Source organism: Quercus suber, unplaced genomic scaffold (assembly GCF_002906115.3).
Source record: "Quercus suber isolate HL8 unplaced genomic scaffold, Cork oak 2.0 scaffold_505, whole genome shotgun sequence".
Classification (NCBI taxonomy): domain Eukaryota; kingdom Viridiplantae; phylum Streptophyta; class Magnoliopsida; order Fagales; family Fagaceae; genus Quercus; species Quercus suber.
In genome coordinates, this window is record NW_027069954.1 from 548,322 (window position 1) to 571,232 (window position 22,911).

The 22,911-nt window shown below is 37.4% G+C and overlaps 1 protein-coding gene and 1 long non-coding RNA gene across 2 annotated transcripts; one reads left to right on the top strand and one right to left on the bottom strand.

The window, feature by feature from the left end:
- Positions 1 to 448: 448 nt before the first annotated feature.
- LOC112012624 (uncharacterized) lies at positions 449 to 2,663 on the bottom strand. The gene is made up of 2 exons (XR_010624959.1): positions 934 to 2,663; positions 449 to 812 (listed from the first exon to the last, which is right to left on the bottom strand). It is a non-coding gene; the product is annotated as an uncharacterized LOC112012624 (long non-coding RNA).
- Positions 2,664 to 19,652: 16,989 nt separating this feature from the next.
- LOC112012608 (uncharacterized) lies at positions 19,653 to 21,416 on the top strand. Its single transcript, XM_024044984.2, has one exon. The coding sequence runs from the start codon at positions 19,653 to 19,655 to the stop codon at positions 21,414 to 21,416; it is 1,764 nt and encodes a 587-aa protein (XP_023900752.2).
- The last annotated feature ends 1,495 nt before the right edge of the window (positions 21,417 to 22,911 follow it).

Sequence of the window (22,911 nt, forward strand, 5' to 3'; positions counted from 1 at the left end):
TTGTATCTCAAATTCAATCTAATGTAATTTCCTTGGGTCTTACCCACGTTGAATGAAATTTACAACTCTTTCCCTATCAAAAAAAGAAAAAATAATAATAATAGACTCATTTGTTACCATAAATTTCTATTTTTTGTAAGAAACAATTTGATATCATAGCAAATGGGGGCATCCCCTTTCACCACAATTTATAAAAGCAACTATATCATGCCTCCACAAATGAATTGCAGGATCCTAAAGTCCCTTATTTTATAGTAATCAAGCAAAGGCAACTTCAGTTAGTAACAAAAGTCTCTTATTTAATAGCTTTAAATTTAACTCACACCAGCAAGCTGACTAGATAAAAAAAGGCGCTTGCTGAAAAAATATATCACCACTGACTGGTAATAGAACAGTTGTTGCTTGCTAGTAGCCAGAAATATCAATGATTATAAGATGTACAATGGAATTACTCAACAATGTATTTTTTCATTAGAAGATTTTTCTCAGTCCTTACAACAGATATTGCGCTCATAATTTTAAAATTTACACCCTCGTCTCCTTTTACTCATGGAGGATTACATAATTCCTAGACACCAAACACTACCTTCTAACCATCCGATAAAAAACGCTCATTGAGAAACAGGAGAAAGAGGGAAGGGGAAAGGGGGGATGATACAAAGACAATCTTTTTCTAATAATTTTAGATCCATTCCTTTGGATATAACGCCCTCTTTGCAATTGCTGCCATGCCTCATGCTGGTCTGTGAATGGCATATCCTCCCTTTTTTCTATGATTGGAATGTAAGCAAGAACCACAGAATTGGCACATTCTACAAGTTGAAAATAGATGTGAGCATGAAGAGAATTGAAGTGCAACGAAGCAAAGGATTCTTATTTAAAAAAACACATGATGATTGATGAGACATCAATTCAATATTCTCAAGCAATTACCAGTGGTTTAGATCATCAAAAAATATTCCCCCAACCCCTTGCCTCTCACCTCAGTGCTGAACATACCATTAGGTAGTCAATACAGAGCATCACTGTCAAACATTCAATAAGTTTCACATGTAAGATAAATAGAGCCAAATTAATTATAGAAGATCACTAGTATCCTATTCAACCAATGAAAACATACAACAACCAAAGAAAACTGGACTAAACAAGCCTGCTAACTGATTTGCACCAGCAAGGAGATAAAACCAATGAGCATTAGTTTGTTGATTAGGAGAGTGATATAAAGATAACGTAAGCACTGAAGATGAGACCTTTTGATGATCATTTTGAGTCTGAAATCAAAAGGGCAGACCAAGCTAGACTTATCAATGTCCAAAGTTTGGGTCACTTTGAATTGGGTATGTCCAAAATTGGCCAGTGTAACCTGCCCCATAAAGGGTTAGGAAACCAGATCCAGAGCCAGCAATAACAAGATATAAAACTCACTTTAGATTCCTAAATAACTTGAGACGAATGTAAAGTCACAAATGAGTTGAATTCATGGCAGATTGGGAAGCCAAACTTTGATGCATTCCCTTCACTTTGGGCCCCACAATTCATCCTAATACACAAACACCCAAACAACACAAGTTCATAACTGTTATTTATCAACAACAACAACAAAAAAAAGGCAAACAAGGGCTGGCTGGCTGGGCTGGTCTGGTCCGAAATTACAGGCATATCTGTCTAAATTCAATGTTATGATTATAAGCTTAACTTTTCTGCTTATTAGTTGATTTTGTAACTGTAAGGATTGCATTGTTGTGTACAACTAGTTAACAATTAAAAAAAAAAAAAAAATCCCATACTTGATATAAATGTTGAGATATCAACCCAACTTGTACATGTGAGTGCATTTAGGTAACATACAAAAACACATGTTGTTAAAAATAAGAAGTCATTAAGATATTCGTAGGTCACAAGCACTTTTTCTGAACCTACAAAATAAGGTCAATATCAGCATGCCTAAACACACAAAATTAATTTCTAAAATATAATAACTTTTTGAAAATAAAAAACCAAACCAGGTATTCACAATTCTCCTTATCCTTAAGGCTGCTATAGATTAGATGCACAATTGAATGTAATGTCAAACTACCATTCTTAATCTAGACTATCTAGTGTGTGTGTGGGTAATAAGAATAAGAAATCAATCAGCGCATAGACATTAAAGTTCGGATTTTCTCATCTCTAACCCCCATCCGAAAAGTGGGGGTTTCCTTAATTCTCTCCAATTGCTGCGTGACCTTTTTCTGAACAAGATCGAGCGAGTTGAAGAGTTTCTGAGCAGGTGTGAGGGATGATGATGATGATTTCTTCTTATTGATAATGTAGTGAATGATATGGAGAAGATTCTGAAGCACCACATCATCGTCAGTTGTCGAAGGCACCCGAAACTGTAACCGATCGGCAGAGATCGACAAATGAGGATTCGTGATTTTCGGAGCATTGATCGGAGTAAAAGGACTCCCAATTTGTTGCTGTTGTTCTCGAGATGAGAAAAACAAATCGGGAATAACACTCTTCGGACTCCCAAATTCAATTTGTTCTTGTTCTTCTTCGTAAATGAAAAACGATGCCATGGAGAAAGTGGAAGTGTTGTTACGGTGGAGAGTGGAGACAGAGAGCGAGTTATATGTACTGTAGGGGCTGATGCCGGTTTGCCACCTGCGTTTGCGTTAAGCTGACGCGTTCGCATTTTGGTTAAACGCTGTCGTTTTTTTTTTGTTTTTTAAAATTTAAAAACCCCAGTTTCGCTCCTTTCGTTTTTTTCCCCCCCAAAAAATTATATATATATATATATATAAACTAAAATATTTTTGGGAAGGCTTAAAACAAACATTTTCATGGAGAACCCAAAAGCCCGAAACAAAAAGGAATCAAAACCAAAATCAAATCTAAACCTATCCAACCAAAAAAACTCAATAAAAAGCAATATTTCATACCCAAATCTAAAAAAATGGAGAAAAACGTACCGAACCAGTTCCCGAAATTATCGATCTATCTTTCGATCTCTGTTCTTCTGCAGTTTACGAAATCTCTTTGTATCTCTCTGTTCTTTTGTGTTTTTTCTCTTTCACCAAACCGTTTCACCAAATCGTCTACCTTTATGGTCTGGGTTTTGGACGACGAAGAAAGGGTTTGGCCGTGGAGTGTGTTTTGGAAGATGGAGAAGTGGAACAGAGAAGGGGAACGGGAGAAATAGAATAAAAGATCAGAATTTCTGTTCTCTCTCTCTCTATATAGGGCAAAAAGCCTTTTGAAACTGAGTCTCTTCAATCGCACGGTGCGATTTTTTTAAAGGGTAAGTTGTACACGGGTCAGCGTTTTAAGGGTGTCATTTTGCTTATGTGTCAGCACCTTATTAAAAGCTTCTGCTATTATATATAGGATTAGATTAGATTAGATTATAGCATAGTGCTATAGTGCGTTCTCATTTTTGAGACCGCACTGTAGCAGTATTGCAAAATTTTTGGCATGTACAGTCTCTTTAAACTTTCTGTCGTTTTTTATCCTTTCCTGTGTTTGCGTTTATGATTCTTTTTTGGGTAAAATATCATTTTCGTCCCTAAATTATCACAAAAGTTCGTTTTTCGTCCCTAAAGTTTCAAAAGTTCTATTTTCGTCCCTAAAATTTTCCAAACTTATTGGTTTTCGTCCCTCTGTCCATTTCTGTTAACTTATGTCTTATGTGGCTGACGGAGCGCTAATGTGGCAAATAATTATAGGGCACGTGGGAACCATTTTTTTAAAAGCCCAAAATTACCCCTCACTCTCTCAGTTGACCCTCACTCCCTCCTCTTCTGAATCACCCATTATCAGCCTCCCTTCGCTGAGACCCCAACCGATCAGCCTCCCGTCGCTGACATTGAGGAGATGAAATAGGGTTCAGAACTCCGCCGTGATGGTCATGCGTGTGGGAACCCAAATCACAAAGCATTGAAAACCCACCACCTAAAATCGGCAACTCCAATCGGCGGAAGAGTTCCTATTGAAATCAAACCAGCAACTCCAATCTGCTGTTAGTCTCCACCGTAAAGCTCCGCTTGCATTGAGATGTGAAATTATAGGTTGCTCCGCTGTGAATCAGGTAACCACCATGAATCAACTAGTTTAAGATTCCAAATAGTGGGTTAATCCAAACTACATATATGTAAAGGATAAAAAGAAAGGATCTATTTATTCTTTGTGCTATTTGTTGGGTTGCTAGCAGTTTTTTGATGAAAAAAATTCAGGTTTTCACTAGTTGTGCTATACAATTCTGGGTTGTTAAATTTTCTAGGTTTTTATTAGTTTTTTGTTCATGATTTCTAGGTTGTTAAATTCTAGCTTTTCTTCATATTTGGAATTAAATGTTTCTTTTTGTCAATGCTTGGAATGGTTGGGACCATTTGTGGTTGCTACAGTAGATAGCTTCCATGAGTTTGGAATAATTGTGTCCATTCAGTTTTGTTACTAAATTTCGTTGGGAATTAATATAGAGTTTAGCATCATTTTTGTTTTTCTTAAGGTTGGGTTTTACGTTGTTCTTGGCTAAAATCTTGTTTATGTTGTCTTAATTTTATGTTCAGATTGAATGAAGTGGCAGCAGCAAAGTATGTGCAGGTGCAACAAAGATAATCAAATTCAGCTCTAGAGAATCAAGTGGCACTGTGGCAGCAACCAAATTCTGGAAAATGGTGTATAAAATGGGATTGTTTCATGTAATAGGATGTACGTACAATTAATTGACATGAGTTGTAAGGAAGTGATGGGTATTGGCTTGTAAAATTTCACAATATAAGAATTATTTATGAATTTAGTGATATTGATGGATCAGTGTGTGCTTCTTCTTTTATTTATTTATTTATTTTTGATAAGTTGCAATTGTATTAAATTAAGATGGAAAAGCAGGACAATCTGCATTACAAGCTAATTTTAGGGGAGGGGGCAGATTGTCATAACTGAAACAAAAAGAACAAGAAGAAGATAAAGCTAGCTTAACAGCAATATGTGTTGGAACATTACAAAGTCTCTGGAACATTACATTGTTCAAAATCTCAAAAAGCAGCAATTCAATCCAGAATTTATATTCAAGAGCATTTAATAATTCCCTGGATTTCTTTGTTCAAGACAACGTTATAATTCCTATTCATTCATAACATTGCCTGCTTACAATGGATAGTATCCACGATTAACCATACAACCATCACAAAACAATAAGTCATTGCCACTACAATACAAAATTCGTATGACATTGCATACACAAAATGGATACTATTTTAGTCGTCTTGTCCCCCACTACTGCCCACTACTGTGTACTAAAATACTGCTCGAACCTAGTTCTACACCCCTGACTTGTTGCAACCATTGTCTCCAGTGATACTCCAGAGTTGCCTCTAGCCTATAGTTGTGGTTGTGGATGTGCATATAATGGTGGATATGGCTGTGGTTGTGGCTGTGGTTGTGGCTGTGGCTGTGGCTGTGATAAGGAGCTCCCTATTTTTGGTCCCTTCCTGCTTATTTTTTTAACCTGTAAACAATAAGAAGAATTATTTATCATCCTAAGACATGAATTATGCATGTTAGTAGATTCTTCCACATCCCTTACACCTACTTAATTTCTTTGAAATTGTTACTATCTCACCTGTGACGTTTTTGGACCACTTGAACTTGCTACATTTGTTGCTCCATTTTTTTCTTGACCTGTCAAAAATATACCAAGCCAACCCACTAATTTCAATAATCACTTAATACAAACATTAACTAATTAATTACAATCATTGAGTATAAATCTCACTGGTTTCTTTCTTGGCTGGTTTGATGCCTCATTGTCTTTGTATCTTCTCTTGTTATGGCCCAACACCACACACTGACTGCATCTAATTTGTGTATTGGTCCTTGGCATTTTGTATGGGTTTCTTGGCTCATCACGTTCTCTCTTCCTTAGTTTTTTTGGTCTGCCTGGTTGTCTCCTATGTGGAGGAGGGAGTATTGGATCTCTATTGCTTTGAGGCCACAAGTTACTACCACTAGTAGGATATACACACGGCTCCCATGCAGCAGCTCAGGATTCTGTCCTATAGTATTGGTGCACATAATCCTCAACTTGCTCACCCTTGGATCCTAGTGCAGCTATAGAATGAACACAGGGAATCCCAGACACATCCCATAACCCACAAGAGCATGTACGTTGTTCTATGTCTACAACATATCTATTAGGTGCTTTTCTCACCTCAAACCTAGAGACCTTTTCATCCCCACACCATACTGCAACCTACAGTCTACTATTTATCTTTTCTATTTCTAACTTGTGTTGTATTCTAGGGCATATAGGACCCTTGTATCTAGCAATCAGCTGCTTCATCTTAACATATCTGTCCATCAAACAACATCTAATTTCTTCAATCATGGTGATGATAGGTTTGTCCCTAAATTCCAGGATTAATGCATTGAAACTCTCACACAAGTTGTTGGTCAAAGCACTCAGAAATCCCCTCTTTCAAGCATCTAGGCAAACATAAAATCTCTCAAAATATGGCTGCAACTCTGGATGGGGTCTGTTAACTGAAAGTACTGCAGTACTACCGAGATTAGTTTTGTACAACTTCTCACAATAATCACCCAACTGTGCATATTGCTCCTTGTATGTCCCCTCCAATACCTCACTTGCCCTCAACTTAGCTCGTTGAGCCTGCCCCTTGTTTATATGGATATTGAAAGTACTATACACATGTGCTGTCACATCTTTCAACTTCATATTTCGGTTAGTCCTTAATTGTTCAACAATATTCTTGCCTAGCCACTTGGATGATGCTTGTAAATGAATGTATAGCATCCTTTTTTTTTTTTTTTTTTTTCAAAATTGGTGTTTTTTTAGGGCTGTTTCTTGGGTTCCTATATCTGAACATATCAATTAAGGCAGAATGGAATGATCTCAATTCTGGATAAGATTCAGCTAAATCCAATTTTTCATGGTTTTATTGGCCACCTAGGACGCACCACTCATACTCCTAGATCTTACATAACGGTTGGACATGACATGAGAAAAAACAGTCCCCAATTTTTTGTGAGTTCACCAGCTAGCAGATTTGTAAAGGAAAGGTTCTTGCTGAAAAATATTTCTCAAGACTTACAGCAGTTGTCACCTGCTATCTACCAAAATCATATCAATAATTCTTCAATTCAACAATGTACAATGGATTTATTCAACAATGTTACCAAAAGATATTTATTAGCCCTCACAAAAGATAGTGTCCTCATAATTTTATGATTTACACCTCTATCACCTTTTAAGTTTTTAACTAGTGGGATTACAACTGTCCTACACACCAAGCACTAACTTCTAACCATGCCAAAAAAAAAAAAAAAAACACTCACTGAAGAACAGAAGAAATAGGGGGAAAAGAGGGATTGGGGAAGGGATGATACAAAGACATTAATTTTGAACAATGTTAGATCCATTCCCTTGGATAGTCAGGGGTAGAGCCGGAGCGGAGCGATGGGGGTATCTACCCCCTCGACTCCTCTTAAAATTTCCTTGTATACGTATTTGTCTTAGGGTGTGTTTGTTTGGAGGTGAAATAAGGTTGATGAAAAACTTTGAAGAGAAAATAGGAAGGAAAACTTTTTGGAGTGTGTTTGGTTGGGTGGGGAGGAAGGAAAATAAATGGGGGAGCATAGGGGTCTGTTTGGTTGGAGGAGTGGAAAAATGGGAGGATCAAAAATTAGTGGGATGATGGAAAAGTGGGAGGATAGAAAATATTTAGTTTTCCTTCGTATGTGTTTAGTTGGAGGGGTGGAAAACTCTTTTGTTTGGTTGAAAAGAAAAGTGAGAGGATAGAAAATGTAGTTTATATAAATTGACTATTATACCCTCGTTACATAATAGATAAGAAATAGATTTACTTGTACTCATTAAATAATATAAAATTTACCAACAATTATATTTTTCAATGAAAAGTGTTACGTCCACAACATTTTTCGCAATACTATCACAACAAAATTAATGTGGAAAGTTGTTACTAGTTTTAATTTGAACCCACCATTGAAATTATTTTTTTACTCACCAATAATTAACTAATAACAGTCTATTACTTAAAATTTATTGTGAAAATATTGTGGTAACATTTCTCAATTAAAATTTTTTATTTATTATATTATTTCCCCTTTTCCCAACTTTCATTTCATCCATACGTTTTTTTTTTCTTCCTCCTCCACATGTTGTCCTTCCTTATCCCTATCCCTCTTCTTTTTTATCTTCTTCCTTAGCATAGCTCTCATTCTCTCCCTTTTTTTTTCTCCAGCGCTCTCTCTGTTTTTTTTTTTTTCTCCACATGTTGTCCTTCCTTATCCCTATCCCCCTTCTTTTTTATCTTCTTCCTTAGCACAACTCTCATTCTCTCCTTTTTTTTCTCCAGCACTCTCTCTTTGTTTTTTTTTTTTTTACTTGATTCCAGAACGGGGTATTATCGTAAAAGTGCAATGAGGCAGTTTTCTCTCATGGCTATTCCTGCCGATTTGGGAGGAAAAAATTTGTGGGCTTAGGAGAGAAAATTTTCTCTCGGATTTTCCACAATTCCTATTTTCTTTTTATTTCCAAATAGAGGAAAACTCTGTTTTCTACCATATTTTCCTTCCTATATTTTCCATCCTTCCTAAATTCCACCCAACCAAATATAATGTAGATGTTTTCTCCCTTGGCCCATAAAAAAGTTTTATTCCTAAATTGGAGAGAAAACTGAAAGGAGAAAATGAGGCTACCTAATAGACAAAAATGCTCATGCGCACTTGCATATGGCCAATTCGTCCAATTTTTTTATTTTATGCTATCTTGGGAATGTTGCCTCCATTTTTTTTTTTCTTTTCATTTATTGGGCTAGACGTTGCCTTCTTCTTCTTCTTATTCTTCTTCTTCTTCTTCTTCTTCTTCTTCCTTTTTTTTTTGGATTTCCTAGGTGTTGACTTCTTCTTCTTTTTCTTTTTTTCTTTGTTTAACTAGACATGATTTTCATTTTTTAATAAATTGGGTATTTTTTTTTTTTTGGGTTGTTTGTCACTTTTTTGTTTTAATTGACCATAATTTTTTAACAAGGGTATATGAGTAAATTTATACAAACACACTTTTTTCATCCCTCCAGTTTGGAAAGAAATTACAATCTTTTATATCCTTTTACTTTTTCATCATTTCACCATTTTCTATCCTCCCATTTTTCCACCCTTCCAACCAAATGAACTCTTAAGTAGTTACTCACTATTGTGGAGAAAAAACTAAAAAATAATTACCACTTGGTTGAAAGTGACTCTGACATAGAAAAAAAAGAGGAAAACAAAATTTCTTTCTCAAACTCCAAACCATATCACCTTTTTATCCATTTCACTATTCTTATAAATGGCTTTTTTCTTGTCTCACATTTTGTACCTACTTCACACTATTTTTTAATTTTCCTATCATTATTTTCACCATTTTCGTAGTATTTTATTGTCTAGAGATACTATAAATTTTATTATTTATGTCTTACAAATTAGCATGTCACCAATCACAAAATAAATAAATAAATAAATAAGCATTTATTCATTAAACTTTTTTTATAATGCTTTTTTATTCTACTTTTCTCTCTACTCTCTCCCATCAATCCTCTTTCTCTCGTTTGAGAACTCAGCCTCTCTTCCTCTCTTATTCTCACTCTCAGCTTCTCTTCCTCTCTCTAGAGTATGTTGTTGTCTGATACCTGTCGCTAATCTCACACTATTTTTTAATTTTCCTAGCATTATTTTCACCATTTTCATAGTATTTTATTGTCTAGAGATACTATAAATTTTACTATTTATGTCTATTTATTCTACTTTTCTCTCTACTCTCTCCCATCAATCCTCTTTCTCTCGTTTGAGAACTCAGCCTCTCTTCCTCTCTTATTCTCACTCTCAGCTTCTCTTCCTCTCTCTAGAGTATGTTGTTGTCTGATACCTGTCGCTAATCTCACACTATTTTTTAATTTTCCTAGCATTATTTTCACCATTTTCATAGTATTTTATTGTCTAGAGATACTATAAATTTTACTATTTATGTCTTACAAATTAGCATATCACCAATCACAAAAAAAAAAAAACATTTATTCATTAAACTTTTTTTATAATGCTTTTTTATTCTACTTTTCTCTCTACTCTCTCCCATCAATCCTCTTTCTCTCGTTTGAGAACTCAGCCTCTCTTCCTCTCTTATTCTCACTCTCAGCTTCTCTTCCTCTATCTAGAGTATGTTGTTGTCTAATACCTGTCGCTAATCTTGCCATGTTTCTTTCTCTTGTGGTGGTTGTGGTGTTTTTTTTTTTTTTTTGGGTTGTGTGTGTGTTTTTTTTGGTTGCTGTGGATTTTTTGGTTGTCGGTAGTGGTCTAATCTCTGTGGTTTTGGTTGGTTCGCAGCAGTAGTTTGTGGATCGTCAACGGTGGTCCGATATCTGTAGTTTTAATGGTTAGTGGAATGGTTTTGGATGTGGGTTGTGGTGGTTGTCTAGCTGGTGCTTGTGGGAGGGGTGATCATGCTTTTTTTTTTTTTTTCTTTTTTAAAGGTAGGATTTAAAAAAAAAAATGTTATTTCAATGGGTGATGTGCTAAAGTAAGAAATGTAATGTAGGGTATATTGTAAAGCAACGTGTTAAAATATATAAAGTAGTGAAAATAGAATTTTTTTTTTGGGCTAATGCTCTTATATTGTTTAGAACTTGAGATGATATCATATTACCATTCACATTTTTTTTTAATTGTATTTTGTTGATTATCATATTAGTTTGCAAGTATTTTGTAAGAAAAATTAGTGTAAAATACATTTAATAGTTCTAAGGTTCGGGTTAATAACAGTTAGATTCAAATTTTTTCAAAATTGATCAACTTGGTCATTAATCGTCGATCGAGAGAGAGAGTTTAAGGTTTAATTTGGAATTATTGGTTGAAAAGTCTTGAATTTAACTAAACGTATTTTACCTGAAAAATAAATATATTTTTAACAATTAATTTTTTTAATTAAAAAAACTGCACTAAAAATAGAAAGAAAGAAAGAAAGAATTTTTTTTTTTTGAGAGAAAAAAAAAAAAAAAATTTAGATTCCATTGCCCATTGTTATTTGGTCAATATGGGAAAATTTGTATTTGTATTTGTGTCACTGTCAGTAAGTAACTTGTTTTTTTTTTTTTTTTAATATTTTTTTATGAACGTCAGTAAATAACTTAATAGCAAAGAGTAAATATTAATAAATCCTATTTGGTCTGCCATTTCAGTCATCGTGAACTACGCTTCTTGTCGCTTTCTGTTAAACCCTAAAACCTCTCTGTTGCTCTCTCCCTCCGATCTCCATATATATAATTTCTATCGCCATTTGTGTTGTGTGCGAGTGCTAATCAAATCAAATTAAATCAAAGCAAAGCAATGGCCATTTGTTATCAAGCCACTCCAGTAAAACCTGCAGTGCTCAGACCCACAACCACTTTCAAACCCGTTGACTCCTTCCGTTGCAACCTTTCTCTTATTTTTTTTTTTTTTTTTTTTTTTTTTTTTCTTTTTTAAAGGTAGGATTTAAAAAAAAAAAAATGTTATTTCAATGGGTGATGTGCTAAAGTAAGAAATGTAATGTAGGGTATATTGTAAAGCGACATGTTAAAATATATAAAGTAGTGAAAATAGATTTTTTTTTTTTGGCTAATGCTCTTATATTGTTTAGAACTTGAGATGATATCATATTATCATTCACATTTTTTTTTTAATTGTATTTTGTTGATTATCATATTAGTTTGCAAGTATTTTGTAAGAAAAATAAGTGTAAAATACATTTAATAGTTCTAAGGTTTGGGTTAATAACAGTTAGGTTCAATTTTTTTCAAAATTGATCAACTTGGTCCTTAATCGTCGATCAAGAGAGAGAGAGAGAGAGAGAGAGAGAGAGAGAGAGAGTTTAAGGTTTAATTTGCAATTACTAGTTGAAAAGTCTTGAATTTAACTAAACTTATTTTACTCGAAAAATAAATATATTTTTAACAATTAATTTTTTTAATTAAAAAAACTGCACTAAAAATAGAAAGAAAGAAAGAAAGAATTTTTTTGAGAGAAAAAAAAAAAACAAAAAATTTAGATTCCATTGCCCATTATTATTTGGTCAATATGGGAAAATTTGTATTTGTATTTGTGTCACTGTCAGTAAGTAACTTTTTTTTTTTTTTTTTAGACTCTCCCTAGTAGGAGCCTTTCCTCTCGTTTTTGTCACGAGACTTTCCTCCCTTCACTAGGGTCTTTCTTACCCATTTTCTTCAGACTCTTTTCTAGGTGCAGAAATCTTTTCCCATCACAACCATGGACGAAACAGTCCTAAATGGCCTCCAAAAACTCAAACTAACCAGAGAAGAAGGAGAAGAAATCTGCGTCACAAGTACAACCCAAAGCAATCTCCTTGAAGAATGTTCTTTAAGCCTTTTTGGAAGGCTCCTTTCAGATAGCCACCAGAACAACCGTGCTCTCAAAAATACTCTCCGAACGGCTTGGAAATTGGGATCTGATCTACGGATTGTAGATGTTGGTAACGGAATCTTGCAGTTCAAGTTCAACTCTCGATTTCAGATGGAATGGGTCGAAAAGAGTGGCCCATGGAATTTTGAAGACAATCTCCTTCTTTTATGTCGTTGGAGAGTAGGTCTTACCTCAACAAACATTAACTTCACTCATTCTTCTTTCTGGGTCCAGGTATGGGGCCTTCCTTTTGAGTTTATGAATGAGGAGGTAGGCAAAGATATAGGAGGCACAATAGGGAAATTTCTTGAGGTGGATAAGCGATCTTGGCCGTCCGATCAAGCAAAGTATATGCGCATTAAAGTTGATGTTCAGCTGGATAAACCTCTTCGTAGAGGAGGCTTCGTTTCAAGTCCAGAGAATGGGAAACATTGGGTTTATTATAAGTATGAGAGGATCCCTACGCTTTGCTTTGGGTGTGGTAGGATCAGTCATGATGTTAAGCATTGCTCAGATACGGCGGTTGGGCATGAGACAGAAACCCAATATGGTGACTGGATGAGAGCGGGGTGGAACTCAAAATGGGGATCGAGCAGATCCCGAACCACCAGTAGCAGCGGCAAAACGGCGACAGCAGAGGGCACTGACGGTGGGGGAATGGGCGCCTCTGCGAACACCATGGGCACATCTGAGCTAGACAGCCTCAGGGAAACAAATGGGTCAAACACAAACCCGGCTTTGGGGTCTGCCCAAGGTGTTTCCACTGAAAAAAATCTGACATCTATGCTCTTACAGATGGCGGATACTCAAGTTGGATGGGACAAGATCGAAAGTTTGAATTTGAAAGTTATGGAGGAAGCTAAAGGGACTTCATGTGACTGTGGAAGAAAGGAAACTTCTCATAGTTCTCTAGCTCCCAAGGAAGGCAGTTTAGACGAGTGTTCTATTGTGGGCCATATGCAAGAGTTTAAAGGAAAAGCCCATGAAGCTACTAGCCCACTAAGGCAAAAATTGGACCGTAAATGCAGGGGTAGCCATTCCTCCTGTGCAAGGCCCTACAAAAGATAATAAACAAAAGAAAAAGCCCAGCTTGAAGAAAATAGCTAGACAAGTGGCCCAACATCAATCACAGGCCTTTGACACAGAAATGCTTAACTCAGACGTTGGAGTGGGTTCCAAAAGGCCAGGTACGTTTGAATTGTTAGAATTAGAAGAAAACAGAGCTCAAAAACGTTTATTTACTACTCCCTCCCCCCCTAACTCTTCTTCATCTGAATTTATATCGGCGGTGGCTGCCTTGCAGCACCGCCGGGAGCAATGATCGCCCTTGGATGGAACTGCCGGGGGCTTAGGAACCCCCGGACAGTTCGAGTGCTGCGGGAATTTATGCAGCGTTGGGCTCCCAAAATTGTCTTCCTAGCATAGACAAAACTGAATAAAAGAGAATCGAACAAGAAAAGAAGTTCTATGTCTCACCTGAATTGCCTTTTTGTTCCTAGCAAGGGTTAGAGTGGTGGTCTGGCAATGATTTGGACAAAGGATACTTCCCTTGACATCGTTACCTATGGCCCTCATCACATTGATGCCATTGTCACTAAGCATAAGTCCGGTTTTAAATGGAGAGTCACCGGTTTTTATGGTCACCCGAAAACGTACCAAAGACAGGAATCATGGAAGCTTTTAACTTCCCTCCATCACCAGTACCAACTCCCATGGCTTTGCTTGGGGGATTTTAATGAAATAGTCTCAATGAGTGAAAAACAGGGGGGCGCTCAAAGGTCCCAAAATCAAATGGACGGTTTCAGAAATGTGATTAATCTCTGTAATTTTGGGGACCTGGGTTATAATGGCTCGGATTTCACATGGTCTAACATGAGAGAGGGGGTTGACAGGATTTATATGCGTCTTGATCAGGCGCTTGCAACGGATGACTGGAGAAGCCATTTCCAGAATACGAGAGTACACCATCTCATTGACTCCACCTCTGATCACTGTGCCTTACTTGTTTCTAATACTATAGTGGTGCAGCCTCCACAGAGGCGCTGTTTCCATTTCGAGGCAATGTGGACTCACCGGGAGGAATGTAAAGAAGTTATTCAAGATGTTTGGAATACCTGTCTAGACACAAGTACCCCCGAGGGGCTCACCCTAAGCCTTAGAAAGTGTGCTGAGAATCTTTCAAGTTGGAGTCATTCTGTCTTTGGCCATATTCCTAAACAAATACAAACAAAAAGGACAGCTCTTCAATCCCTTGTTCTTCATGATTCTGATGGTAGTCTTAGGGCTCAAATAAATTGTTTGAGGAAGGATTTAAATGAACTCCTTGACAGTGAGGAGATTTACTGGAATCAAAGGTCAAGAGTTCAGTGGCTAAAGGAAGGGGATCGCAACACAAAATTTTTCCACTTTAGAGCATCTGAAAGGAAAAAGAAGAATACTATTCTGGGTCTCAGGGATGATCATGGAAACTGGTATGATACTTGTACGGCCCCCGCGTCATATCCTACATTGGGCCTTGGGCCCTGGCCTGGGTATATGGCCCATGAGGCCAATCCCTTTATACCCGGCAGCCCACCCCCGGGCCACACGTACGGCAAGCCCGAGCCTTGCTTCTTCATCGTTTCTCGGCTACACCTTTCCATGGAGTAGATATTTGACTCACGGGAAGACCTGCACTGTACCTACCCGGCCTCGCCCCGGAGAGCCGCCGCTCCCGAGGACTATCGTGGAGGCAGGAACCAAGTTCCAACGCCACCCTCAAAATTTCCCACTCCTACCTGACCACCCACTTACGATCGATAATAGTGGACCGCCGGTCGCACTCGTTGGCAAGTAATTATGACCTCTCCACTAAACTATGGCCTATAAATGCAGGAAGTTTGGAGAAGAAGACTATTTATGTCTTACAAATTAGCATGTCACCAAATCACCAAAAAAAAAAAAAAAAAAACATTTATTCATTAAACTTTTTTTATAATGCTTTTTTATTCTACTTTTCTCTCTACTCTCTCCCATCAATCCTCTTTCTCTTGTTTGAGAACTCAGCCTCTCTTCCTCTCTTATTCTCACTCACAGCTTCTCTTCCTCTCTTTAGAGTATGTTGTTCATCAGAGAGAGAGAGAGAGAGAGAGAGGTTGCAATGATCCTTTAATCCAGATATCCTTCAACTAAAGATGTTATGATCGACATCCTTTGACTTCGTTGTTTTCTTTTCTTTTCATTTTTTTCCTCTCCTGTGTCTAGGATGTACCTAGAATAATAATAATAACAAATTTACTACCAAATACATGTTGGACACATTTGTACCCATATCTGACACATGCCTATTTTGGACGCAGGTATCTTGCCATTTTTGGCATATTTGTGCATTGAAGCAGGATTGATAAAAATGAATCAGAGTGGACAAAAGGACATAAAGTGAAATGCAAAATACCAAGAATGAACAGAAATTTTGAAAGTTTTGGGATGAAAATCTAATTTCATGTACAATTTAAGGATGAGAACAATAATTTTAGCCCTTTTGTTTTTTACAATATTTTTCACTACTTCCTGAGATTAAGTTGTCGTTGGAGACATCATTTTTACATTAGTCTATAAAAAAAACTTTTATTATACATCAATCATAATAGATTATGTCAACTATTGTAGAAAAAAACATGGTGCAGAAATAAATGACAGGTACATTGACTTCTGACATAAAAAATTCATTAAACGCATCTAAATGCAAGTTATTATTGATGTGATAGCAAAATTGACCATCTCTGGTTCGTCTGTAGGGATCGTCCATGGGTATTGATTAGCTAAATAAACCTCAGGCCGTCTGGACGAAAGAGTCGTCCATGTGCAAAGCGCATGGACGACCACACAACATCATTGCGCATGGACGACCACACAACATCAGTCTATATACAAAGAGTCGTCCATGGGCAAAGCACATGGACAACCACATAACACTTGGCAAATTCTGGAGTGGTTAATCAACCCGTGTTCATCGCCACCAATTTCTCCTAAGTATGTAACTTCCATTAGCGGTTGCAACTTCTATAGCCATTGAGGAAGTTATTTCTGGAATTCCTAATTTCCACGAATCTTGGGAAAGTTACTAAACCAAATAACTGCTCCAAGGTTCTCTATATAAGGACTGGTCTGATACAAGCAAAGATAAGGACATTCTGATATTTTACTCCTAAAAAGTTGGAACTCTATTCTTGTGAGAAACTAACTTAGCCATCGGAGGGTGTTAGGCCGGTCTACCTCGGTCTCCTTTGATAGCGTGTTCATTCTTACAGGCTTTTGCTACAACCTTCAGCCCATCGAAGCTGAAGCATTTAGCCTACTGATTCTGTTCAGCATTAGTTGGCACCGTCTGTGGGAAGGAGAAAACTTCAAGTTTGGCAGTTTATCTTTCTCCGACAAAAGGATGTATGGTTTGGATAAGATCAAGGGCCACTAGCCCAGGCCACCAAGAGAGTAGGGATGCTTCTAGTTATCCCAACCGAGATCGCCAATCAGCGCCTGTCATGCAACCGCCTTCCATCCAACATATACAATCCACGGCAGTTGCCATGGTGGAGTTAACTCGTTAGAACCAAGAGTTGACTAGGGAGATAGAGAGGCAGCGCCATGAAGGATATGTTGAAGGACAAGTTGAGAGTCAAGAAGATGGAGGGGGAAATGCTGAGCCTGAGACTCAACCAAGGGGCACTACTTCGCGAAGGATGCCACATTTAGAGAAGGAGATGAATCAGATGAGGAAGGTTTTGGACGAGATGAAGGAGAACATGAGAAGAGCAAATCCCGTAGAGGATTTGGTTCACCGAACAAATTCCCCTTTCACGGCTTCCATCAATGCGCATCCCTTGCCTCCAAAGTTCAAAATGCCTTCCTTGGATTCAAATGTTGGAACACGTGATCCTTTTGATCATATTGCTACTTTCAAGACAACCATGCATCTTCAAGGAGTACCAGACGAGATTATGTGTAGGAATTTCCCTACCACCCTTAAAGGACCAGCACGAATGTGGTTTAGCGAGATACCTCCAAGCACAGTCAGTTCTTTTGAAGAGTTGAGTAAGTTGTTCGTCAACAACTTCATTGAAGGACAAAGGCACAAGCGATTCTCGTCCAATCTTTTAAATATAGAACAGGGGGGAATGAAAGTCTGCGGTCTTTCATCACTCGTTTCAACAGGGAAGCACTGACATTGGATGAGGTGGACGACAAGCTATTGTTGGCAGCCTTCCACAATGGGGTTAACTCGGATTTATTCATTCATAAGCTTTATGAGAAAGAACCTCAGTCCATAGTTGAACTCGTCCATTCAACCAAAAACTTTATGAACGTAGAAGATGCAATCATCGCTAAGAAGAGGAAAAGAGCTGAAAGAATGGAAGCGAACCCCACTCGTCACTCTGAATAAGGGTCTTGTACAACGAAGGGATGAACGGAAGATAAGAAAGACCGAGACAATAGGAAGGCGGGTCCTTCAGCAAGGAATCAGAATTATACACCCTTAAATGCCCCACTCGATCAGGTGCTCATGCAAATCAAGGATGATCCTTCCTTGAAGTGGCTAGAGAAGATGAAAGGAGATCCTAACAAGCGCAATAAGAATAAATATTGTCGCTTCCATAGAAACCATGGGCATGACACGGACAAGTGTTTTGACTTGAAGCAGCAAATCGAGAACCTCATTAGACAAGGGAAATTGAGGCACTTCGTTGGAAGGGATCGTAAATATGAGAAGTTGAAGGGAAAGATAGAAGAATCATCACAACCCCCACTTGGAGAGATAAGGGTTATCATAAGAGGTGCTTCTACAGGACAATCTTCCAGATCAATGAAGACATATCACAAAGTGGTGCAAAACGTCCAACTTTCTGGATGATCCCCAAAGAAAAAGGAGACAGATGAGCCAACTATTTCTTTCACGGACGAGGAAGCTAAAAGAATCCATCATCCACATAATGATGCAATTGTCATTACCCTACTCTTTGCAGATTACACAACCAGGAAGGTGTTGGTGGATAATGGAAGCTCAGCAGATATATTGTATTATCTCGCCTTCCAGCAGATGAGGATTGGATGAGATCAACTTCGTCCAACATGTTCACCACTGATAGGATTTAGAGGAATGAAAGTGCAACTCGTAGGCACCATTACATTACCTATAGTGGTGGGATCAAACTCACAGCAGATAACTAAGGAAGTGAATTTTCTTGTGGTGGATTGTTCATTCTCATATAATGCCATCATTGGAAGGCCAACCTTAAATAGTTGGAAGGCAGTAACATCTACCTATCACCTATCAGTTAAATTCCTGACGGAATACGGGATAGGACAAGCACAAGAAGATCAGTTGGTAGCCAGAGAATGTTATCTAGCCATGTTGGCTTTGGATGAGCAGGTGCATACTATGAGTATAGAAGAGAGAAGAGTTGTCGCAGAATCTACTGAATTATTGGAAGGTGTTTTATTACAAGAAAGTGATCCTGAGAAGTTCACTAGAATTGGAATGAGCATGAAGGAGAAGGCGAAAAAAGACCTCGTCCAGTTTCTGAGGAATAGTATCGATATTTTTGAATGGAGTCATTACGACATGCCAGGTATTGATCCAAGTGTAATTACTCATTGATTGAATTTGTTCCCCTTTTCTAAGCTTGTTTGTCAAAGGAAGAGGGTGTTCGGTCCTAAATGAGATAAGGCTATTAAGGAAGAGGTTCAGAAACTACCCACAGAACAGTTTATCTGGGAAGTCTATTACCCGGATTGGTTAGTGAATGTAGTGATGGTGAAGAAGGCAAATGGCAAGTGGAGGATGTGCGTAGACTTCACTGACTTGAACAAGCTTGCCCTAAGGATAGTTATTCTTTGCCACGCATTGATCAATTGGTTGATTCTACAGTCGGTCATCAGCTGTTAAGCTTCATGGATGCCTTCTCAGGATATAATCAAATGAAGATGGACAAGGCTGACCAAGAAAATACTTTCTTTATTACCAGTCAAGGTTTGTTATGTTATAAGGGTCCTTCAGTCTGAAGAATGTTGGGGCGACTTATCAAAGGTTGGTGAATCACATGTTCCATCCATAGATAAGACGGAATGTGGAAGTGTACATTGACGACATGCTTGTAAAGAGCTCGGACGAGGGAAGCCATTTGTACGATCTTCAGGAAACCTTTGAAACACTTAGGTGATATAAGATGAAGTTGAACCCAAGTAAATGCGCATTTGGAGTATCGTCAGGAAAGTTTTTGGGATTCATGGTTTCACAGAGAGGTATCGAAGCAAATTCAGACAAAATCCAAGCAATATTGAACATGGAACCACTGAAGAACATCAAGGAAGTCCAATCCCTTACTGGACGAGTCGCAGCTTTGAACAGGTTTGTTTCAAAAGCCATAGATAAGTGTTTGCCCTTTTTCAAAATTCTCAGGAAGGCATTCGAATGGACAGACGAGTGTCAAATGGTCTTCCAAGATCTAAAGAACTATCTTACCACGGGTCCATTATTAAGTCCATCCGTACTAGGAGAAGAACTATATCTATACTTAGCAGTGTCCCTACATGCTGTGAGTTCAACGTTGATCAAGGAGGAAGAGAAGGTGCAAAAGCCTGTGTATTACACTAGCCGAGCACTGAGAGGTGCAGAAGGAAGGTACTCACTGATAGAGAAGTTAGTTATTGCACTAATAATAGCTTCTAGGAAGTTAAAACACTACTTCCAAGTTCATGTCATCAATGTTATAACAGACCATCCACTCAAGAAGGTAATGAACAAACTAGAAGCTGTAGGACGATTAATCCAATGGGCAGTTGAGCTCAGTGAGTTTGACATTCGGTACCAACCGAGGAATGCAATAAAGGCTCAAGCTCTGGCATATTTCATTGCAGAGTTCACTTTAAGTTATGACCAGACAATAAAAAAATGGGTCGTCCATGTAGATGGATCATCTACACTGCATGCAGGAGGTATAGGAGTTGTTTTACAATCACCAGAAGGAGATAAAATGAAGCACAAGGTTCGCTTGCAGTACCAAACAACTAACATTGAAGTGGAGTATGAAACCCTTCTTAAAGGGTTGGAGTTGGCTAAATCAGTGGAAGCAGATTCAATACTTGCCTTAGGAGACTCTCAGTTGGTCATAGGCCAAGTAAATGGTACATATGGAGCCAAAGAAGACAAAATGAAAAGATATTTAAAGAAGGTGGTACGCCTTATGAAGAAATTCAAAGAAGCTGATTTCGTTCAAATCCCAAGGGAAGGGAACATGAAAGCAGATACTCTAGCAAAGGAAGCCTCCACGAACGAAGCAAAAGAAGAGTTCGATAAAGTACAATACATGCCAAGCATAGACCTCCCAGAAGTGTTACAAATAGAAGGTGAGGAAAATTGGATGACCCTGATAGTATCATACCTGAAGGACATAAGGCTTCTAGAGGGGAAGGACGAAGCCCGAAAACTCAGAGTTAAATCAGCAAGGTACATCCTTATGGACGAGGTACTATACAAAAGAGGTTTTTCCCAGCCATACCTAAGGTGTTTAGCTCCAGACGAGGCAAATTACGTGTTGAGGGAAGTTCATGAAGGGGCATCTGGTAATCACTCAGGAGCTAGATCACTTGGCCACAAGGTCGTCCGTGCAGGATACTATTGGCCAACCATCCAAGCTGATGCTAAGGCATATGTCAGGGTATGTAATCAATGTCAACATTTCAGTAATGTTCCTAGGCAGCCGTTAGAGTATCTCACTCCAATAATGGCCCCTTGGCCATTTGCACAATGGGATTTGGATATATTAGGCCCCTTTCCAACTGGAACTAGACAAATAAAGTTTTTAGTGGTAGGAATAGATTATTTTACTAAGTGGGTGGAAGCTGAACCCTTAGCGAAGATTACACAGCAGAATGTCAAAATTTCATTTGGAAGAGTATTGTGTGCAAATTTGGAGTACCAAGGGTACTAGTATCTGACAATGGACGACAGTTCGACAACACAATACGGACGATTACATAACACTTGGCAAATTCTGGAGTAGTTAAAAACCAGTGCTCATCGCCACCAATTTCTCCTAAGTATGTAACTTCCATTAGCGGTTGCAACTTCTATAGCCGTTGAGGAAGTTATTTCCGGAATTCCTAATTTCCACGAATCTTGGGGAAGTTACTAAACCAAATAATTGCTCCAAGGTTCTCTATATAAGAACCGGTCTGAATCAAGCAAAGGTAAGGACATTCTGATATTTTAGTCCTAAAAAGTTGGAACTCCATTCTTATGAGAAACTAACTTAGTTATCGGAGGGTGTTAGGCCGGTCCACCCCGGTCTCCTTTGATAGCGTGTTCATTCTTGCAGGCCTTCGCTACAACCTTCAGTCCATCGAAGTCGAAGCGTTCAGCCTACTGATTTTGTTCAGCATCAATTATCTTGTGATTATTGGTTTGAGTTGAATTCAATTTCTCAACCTCAATATCATCTATATATATCAATAGACAAAACTTAGAGAAAGTTCAATTAGAATTTGAAATTAAAATCCAATTTTGTGTCATGTGTCTAAATTTATGTGGGAACCATATTATAATTATCCACTTAAGTTTGTGCCATGTGCCCACTTAAGTTTATTAATATTTGTATCAAGTGAGTTAATGAGTACAAAATACTAAGAATCTAGTATTAATGAACTATAAATTAAAAAATAAAATAAAATCAATCACATATATTCAATAAAAATCACCACACAACAAAAATCACCACACGTTCCATCTTATTAAGAATTAGAAAATAAATTATCATAATTAGTATTAAATTTAGGTAAGAATTTCAATATGTGATTAATTACGTTTACTTTAAAAAAAAAAAATTTTGATTAATTATTTATATTTTTATGATAAAAATTGTGTTTAATTTTAAATGTATCTATACATATGCATTAATGCATGTGTTACATGCTATTTTTTTAATTATTTATAATAAAAATTTTGTTTAATTTTGAATGCATCCATGCATTTGCATGGGTTACATGCTAGTTAAAAAATAAACTCAAAAAACAAAATAGAAATGTTATTATAAGCTAAATACATAAATTCATGAAGTGAGGCTAAAGTACAATTTTTGTAAAGGGCAAGACTTAGGTACAATACTTAGTTGTTGTTTTTTAGGTTCCCCTTTTAAGATTTTGTCATGTAGATTTTTTCTCATGAGATGGAAGTGTATTTTTTAATTAAATAGTCACATTGCTGAATCTTAAAAGGAGAACCTAAGGTACTGTACCTAAATTTTGTCTTTTTGTAAATGATATTGGTAAAGTGTAATTAATTGGGAAAAAATTGTTAATTGACTGTATTACAAGTCTATATAGCATACTAGAGCATGTGTTTATGCTGTTGGCCACTTGTACTTATGTATGTGAAGATTTCACAACTTTGGACAGTTTATAATTGAACTTCTAACTTGATTTACCAAA

Excerpts from the sequence above, each read along its gene's own strand:
- LOC112012608 (XM_024044984.2), top strand. The coding sequence starts at position 19,653 with ATGAAGTTGAACCCAAGTAAATGCGCATTTGGAGTATCGTCAGGAAAG.